At 45.0% G+C, this 6,762-nt stretch overlaps 1 protein-coding gene across 1 annotated transcript in view; it reads left to right on the top strand.

Annotated features, from left to right (window-relative positions):
- Positions 1 to 6,519, top strand: part of LOC102672629 (growth/differentiation factor 8-like) — a 13,101-nt gene extending 6,582 nt beyond the window's left edge. Inside the window, exons 2-4 of the mRNA XM_006621203.2 lie at positions 3,710 to 4,439; positions 4,734 to 5,188; positions 5,222 to 6,519. Coding sequence (XP_006621266.1) covers positions 3,710 to 4,439; positions 4,734 to 4,953 — 950 coding nt within the window. The 3' untranslated portion in view covers positions 4,954 to 5,188; positions 5,222 to 6,519. The remainder of the gene's footprint in view (positions 1 to 3,709; positions 4,440 to 4,733; positions 5,189 to 5,221) is intronic.
- The last annotated feature ends 243 nt before the right edge of the window (positions 6,520 to 6,762 follow it).

Here is a 6,762-nt window from a genome sequence, read left to right as displayed (position 1 = left end):
TCTCGAGGTACATATACGTGTATATACGCCTATTTCCCTCTCCCCCCCTCATCACCCCTCGTATACGCGATAAGCGAAATCGCTTATCATCGATCGAAATCGAATATGAATTTAAAATATCGGTGAAAATATTGGCCAAGTAAGTAAGACAGAGAGATGCCGTATATACCGTATATATCGTATGTATGTATTATCGAGCGAATTTCGATGATGGGAGCGAGAGAAGAAGAAGAAGAAGAAATTGGGAGGGGAGGGGGAGAGGGAGAGAGAGAGAGAGAGGGGGGGGGATATGGGGCATAAGCTTGGACAAAGATACGGGAACGAAATAGAAATGGAATGGAACGAAATGGATACACCAGCGGCGCATTAATTTCGAGGTTCAACGACCTATCGCGTAAGTGTGTAGATATACATTTCTATACTCGCGCAAAGTTCTATCCCGTTTATGGGAGTTGGCTGTATAACCGACGAATTTTACCGAATCTTTTCTACTCTTACTCTCTCTCTCTCTCTCTCCTACCATCCTCGAATCGTTTCGCTTTATCGCATATACGATTCGTCGTCCAATCGATTATTCTTGGGCCAATTCCATTTCCAAATCCTGCAAATTCTTCTTATCGATCTTTCTCCTCTCTTCTCATTTTTCCTTCTCTCCTTCTCTTCCGATCTTTAAAAAAGTCTTTATCTTAAGATCGTGATCTTAAAGAAGAAGAGATTGGAGATGTTGGCGAAGTTGCTCGTATCGGAGGGAGATCGGGGATCGAAGATGAGCGGAGAAATGTCGCGCGATATTTTTACACATGATCGACCACGGTCGTGCGAGCGATACGGGTATTTGCGAGGAATGAAACGAAAGAAGCGGCGGACGATAGCGGCGAAAAGTGCATCTCGTCTCGAGGATGAGGATACGGGACGACGAGAGGCGAAAGACCGAGTCTCGTATCAATTATTTCTTCATTTATTTATAGGCAGGGCCACGACACCGTCCTATCATCGTCGTTGTTGTTTTCCATCATTTCCACTCGATTCCAAGTCTCGACGACACTCCTTTTCGCTTTCTCCCCCCTTTCCTTCCCTCCATCCTTCCTTCCGTTCCTCCTTCGCCCAAATCTAACACTTTGTAAGATTATTTCTACAAAAGGGGACGAAAATTCGTTCCTCCCTTTCTTCTTCCCTTCTTTTTCTCCTTCTTCCTCTTCTTTTATCCTCCTTGTCAATTTTTTTTGGTAATCGATATCGACGCGATTCCGATATCGAGTTTCGTTTCGTTGTTATATTTTTACATCGAAACGAACGTAAAGAGTAAAAAAGAAAAGAAAAGAAAAGAAAAGAAAAGAAAAGAAAAAGAAGGAAAAGATCGAAAAGTATTCTCGTCCTCGAACGAAACAAATTCTCGCTCTCCGTCCATCATTCGAGTAGCTTTCTCTCGGTATTCCGGAATACGCGTGATGCACCATGATTCGAGAACGTGATATCGACAAGCGTAACAACTTTAACTAGAAAACGATTCTACAGTGCGGTCTTGCAATGCGACTGACCTCTGTTCGCTAAAACTATATTTATCTCCGAAGCGCCGAAGCACGGTGTGTTGTACTTAATGTTTTAGCTTTATTGTCTCTCCGTTCTACGCTGCGATCACTTTTTCTTCTCTTCTTCTCTCTCCTTCGCGTCTAGCCTCCTCGCCTCTTCCTCTTTCTCCCTATCATCTCTCTCGCTCGCGCTCCTATCTCCTGCATTTATTTATTTGCGCCTTTCTAATTGCTCGCTTCCAAATATAACGAAATCTCGCTCTCTTCCTAATGATCTCTAAACCGATTATCGATTATCGATCCGACGATGTGACACGATATCCCGTATACTCGATCGATATTCTCGCGTTATTTTCGCGCGTGTTGCATCAAATTCGAATTCGAAGGCGATTCTCTCTCTCTCTCTCTCTCTCTCTCTCCCTTACTCGGTTGGACGTGCTTTTAAAAGATTTCGTGCCAGACGGGCGGTAGCCGCGTCTAGACGAAAATAAAATTGCCATCTTTCCGTCTCGTCGTCGCTCTTTCCATCCACGCCTTTCGGCACGGGAGCATGACTCATTCCTACGTCTGACCTGCAAACACAAAGAGAAGGACAACTCCTAAATTAACGAAAGGGAAGGAGAGGAAGGAAGAGAGCGAGAGAAAGAGAGAATGTGTGTATGTGCGAAATAGGAGATAGATAAATAGGGAAAAAGAAGAGGAAACGCAGTGTTGGAAACGCGATCGAAATTTTTCGGTGGAGAAGGAAGGACGTGACCCCGTGACGAATGGGGAGAGATGCCGGGAATGAAAAACGGAGGAGACGAACGCGACGGGACGGACGGACGGACGGACGCGTCATTCCGTGGTTCGGTCGGTTCGCAATTAACCGGCGTGGAAATCGATTTAAAGAGGGATTCGGGTAGACGCGGAATGCTCCCACTGCTAATTGCTCGTTTCCATGACGATGTGACGCTGGGCGTTGGAGGAACGAGAAATCGGAAATTCAAATTCGCGAGGGAGGGAGGGGAGGAGGGAAGAGTTCTCCCGATAAATAATTATCTCGAAACGTCGCCGCCGGAAATCAAACGTGTAGTACGCGGAATACGAGAAGAGCGACAACGTCGATAACGATATCGAAGCTGCTCGAGTTCGAAATAAACGATCGCGAAACGCATCTAACGCCGCTAAAAATAATTATATTCCTCGTCCTCTCCCCTCTCGACGTCGATTCGATTATCTCTACCTGCCCTTCCGTCGCCCTTCGCTTTTACAACAGTCAGTTCCAATCCAAACGTAAATTTCGTTTCGGCGAAATTTCTCGACGAAGCGAGAAAAGAAAGAAAAGAGGGCGAGAAGGGAAGGGAAAAGCGGTTTCACGGAATACCGTATAGAGAGAGAGAGAGAGGGAGAGGGAGAGAGGGAGGGAGAGAGGAACGGCGATGGGATCACGATTGGAATACCGGGTACGAAGGGAAGGGCCGGTTTAGAAGGCAGGACGAACTCGTGACCGCGGCGCGCGGCCGATACGTGGTCGATACGGAAACGAAAAGAAATCGCCGATTGATCGACCACCAAGGGAAAACATCGTAGTCCGTGTAACGGTACGATTTGAGCCAGCTTTACCCTTCATGGAAGCGGTCACACGCACACGCAAGCACGCAAGCACGCACGCACGTACGCACGAACGCACGCACGTACGCACGCGAAGCGAGCGATGGCCTGAATAGAGTCGAGACACTCGTTTCGCCTTTTTTCCGTCTCCCTTGTTTCTGTCTTCTTTGCCGAACGTGGTCGATCGCCACGACGACGACCACGACGACGACGACCACGACGACGACGACGACCACGACGACGACGACGATGCGATGGAGGTCGCCTGAAAGGCTGCTAGCAGTTCGAACCTCGCTCTCCGGTTAAATATCGAACCAGCAACCACTCGATTGGTCGTCGACGGCAAAAGAAACGCGAATCCCCTACCCACTTACTTTAGCCGGTTAACACAATGGCTATAACGCCATCGTCCGTTTCTTTTTTCTCCTTCTTCTTCTTCTTCTTCTTTTTTTTTCCTTCGTTTTAATCATCCTCCCCTTTCTCTCTCTCTCTCTCTCTCTCTCTTTTCATTTCATCGCAATCGTCTTCTCATCGCTCGTGTTTTTTTTTTTTCTCTCTTTTCTTTTCCATCTTTTATTCATTTCCAGATCAGAGGCTACGGCACTCGAAAGGCAGCCTCGACGTTCTCTATTTCAAATTCTCGGACAAGGTGGTTCAGCATCGCGTGACGAGAGCGGAATTATCGTTGTGGATATGGGGGACGAAGGAAGAGGACGTCTCGGAGGAGCTGGACGAACTCGGAGGAGATTTGGAACGGTCGATGGAGAGCGAGGAGGAGGGTGGTGGGCCCGTGACGATCACGTTGCAAAGGATCGTTCGCGGCACCACGGAGACGGGAGGTCCATCGTTGGGTCCACCGTTGACCACTAAACATCCTCGACCGATCGGCTCCAGAGGCAATTGGGTAACGATCGAATTGAGGAGAATGGTCGCCGAATGGTTCAAACATCCACGGGACAATCTCGGAGTAGCGCTCAAGATCTCCGGTCCCGGAGGTGGTGGTAGTGGTAGTGGTGGTGGTGGTAGTAGCGGTGGTGGTGGTGGTGGTAGTGGTAGTGGTGGTGGTGGTGGTGGTGGTGGTGGTGGTAGTGGTAATCATCGCAGAAATTCGAAATTAGTCGAGACTAATCCCGAAGCCGAGTACGCGCCATACCTCGAAGTACAGACGCAAGAACTCGACTCTAGAAGAGGGGCGAGGATCAAGAGAAACGTAGGACTTAATTGCGACGAAGCCAGCCAAGAGACCAGATGTTGTCGATACAAACTCACCGTCGATTTTGAGAAATTTGGCTGGGATTGGATAATCGCGCCCAAGAAGTGAGTATCTCTTCGTATAAAAATGGATATACATGTACATACACTCACATATATATATATATATATATAAAATCATCTTCGATATCATATACGTTTCCCGAGTGAAACGTATGCAACGCGTACGAATATCTGTTCCGTATAGATAAAAGTGTAAAAATAAGAATATCCGCGCTATTATATTTTTTTTCTCTCTTTCTTTTCTTTTCTTTTTTTTTTTCATCACGACGCATATCGCATATATAATTATCACGTACATGCGTAAATAACGGATTACGATTTTTGTGTCTCTCTTAGGTACGATGCCAATTATTGTTCGGGCGATTGTCCGATGGCCTTTCTACCGGCATATCCAAACACTCACATCGTCAGCCTGGCGGAACCGCCTAACAACTCTGGTCCATGTTGCGCCCCGAGAAAACTCTCCGAGATCACGATGTTGTACTTCGATAACGAGTATCAAATCGTGTTTTCGCGATTACCAGGCATGGTCGTCGAGAGATGTGGATGCTCATAGTCTACCTTTATAGCTCGAGAGAAGAGCAACGACGGCGAAGAAAATGTCAAGGCTCTTTTAGGATCTACTAAAATTGTCGATGCTATTTTTACTCCCATCGTTCCTTCCCTTTCCTTCTTCTTCTTCCTTTACTTTCCCTCCCTCTCGGTCTCGTTTCACCGTTTCCTTCCCTCCCCCCTATAAACTTATCCAATTTCCATGGACGATGAACGGTGGCGATTATCGTCGCGTCACCGTTCTCGTCTTCCTCGTCATCTTCGTCCTCGTCATCGTCGTCGTCGTCGTCGTCGTCGTCGTTGTCTCCGTTCTTCGACGAATTCTCATTTCATAGACTGAAAGTGCCTTGTTCGGGGTGGTTTATTATTATACCGAAAATCCCTTTGTAAAGAGTATGAACGGGGAATCACGATCAACACTCAACGAATGCAGAGATACAGCTGATCGGAAAGATCATAAGATAAAAAAAAAAAAAAGTCCGTTTTCTTTTTTCTCGATATACATGATATGATCGATTGAATAATTGAAACGGGCACCTTGATAGTCGTTTAAGATTAATGGCAAGGCAAATAGTTCCTAGAGTCACGGTATTATTATTAAGGTGTCGATGCGTTTACACCTGATCTAAGGAAAACGACCGCGAAAGAATTATTTTTTATACGGGAGCTTATCGCATTTAAATCACCGACTTGCTACTTTTCACGGTCCGATTTTTATCGACTTATATAGAACTTTTACGAATCACGCAAAACGAAAACAAAGCATCTTATCGCAATGTTTCCTTGCACATCGTTGCCTTTCCAAAAGCGAGGATACGAAGATGGAACGATTCGTTTCCGGTAGTCGTCGTTGATCGGTGAAAACGTGTTGGCCGAAAGATCTCTGTGTACAGCGAATCATTTTCTTTTTTTCTCTCTCTCTCTCATCTCTATCTTTTCTCTTCCTCCTCTTCTTCTTCCTCTTCTTCTTCTTCTATCTGCTTTTTACAAACAAATAAACGATATACGTATACGAGAAATGTTTTCTCTTCGAATATAGCATAGCGATATATAAGTAAATGCAAATTTTCTCTCCTCTTTTCTTCTTTTTTATAACGCATACTCGGATACTCCTCTTTCTTCCTTCCTCTCACGTATATCCATCCCTTTCTTTCCCCTTTTTAGCGAGTCATGTGAATGCGTGCATACGAGTCGTGTAAATATATCACATATCTAGATCGTTCTTTGCCGTTTTTCTTCGAATTCTCTCTTCGATTCCTCACTTTCCGCATTCTCTGTCATTTCATCGTTGTCATCCTCGTCATCGTCGTCGTCATCATCGTCGTCATAATCATCATCATCATCACTATCATCATCATCGTCGTCATTATCATCTTATCATTCTTATCATTATTCTTCCCCTCCTTCCCTTCCTTTACGATTCTTCCAACGAAGAAACGTTGCTTGTATATGCTTACGAATGCATGTCCTTTTTCTAACGTGATTAATAACGATCCACTCGATATATTATGTATACTATGTATAGATGCGAAATTTGTAACAATCGATCTGGGCTCGATCAAATTCGAAACGAGTGCATATATGTTTTGGGATTAAAACGAGAGAGAGAATATTTTTTATTCGCGCTGTAGTTGGATCGCTGTGGATCCAAATCGCAGATAAATCAGTGATAATTATCATTTGCGTAGATATTTGCGTATATGTGTATATGTGGCTAACGTTCGATCTTTAATCTTCGATGAAAGTGTATTTTTTCGGGAAAATTAGATTGAGATGCGTTTTCTAGCTACGTTTCTTTTTTTTTTTTTTTTTT

Source organism: Apis dorsata, unplaced genomic scaffold (genome assembly GCF_000469605.1).
Source record: "Apis dorsata unplaced genomic scaffold, Apis dorsata 1.3 scaffold_616, whole genome shotgun sequence".
Lineage (NCBI taxonomy): Eukaryota > Metazoa > Arthropoda > Insecta > Hymenoptera > Apidae > Apis > Apis dorsata.
The sequence above is the reverse complement of the archived record's forward strand: the minus strand, read 5'-3'. Positions and strand labels throughout refer to the sequence as shown.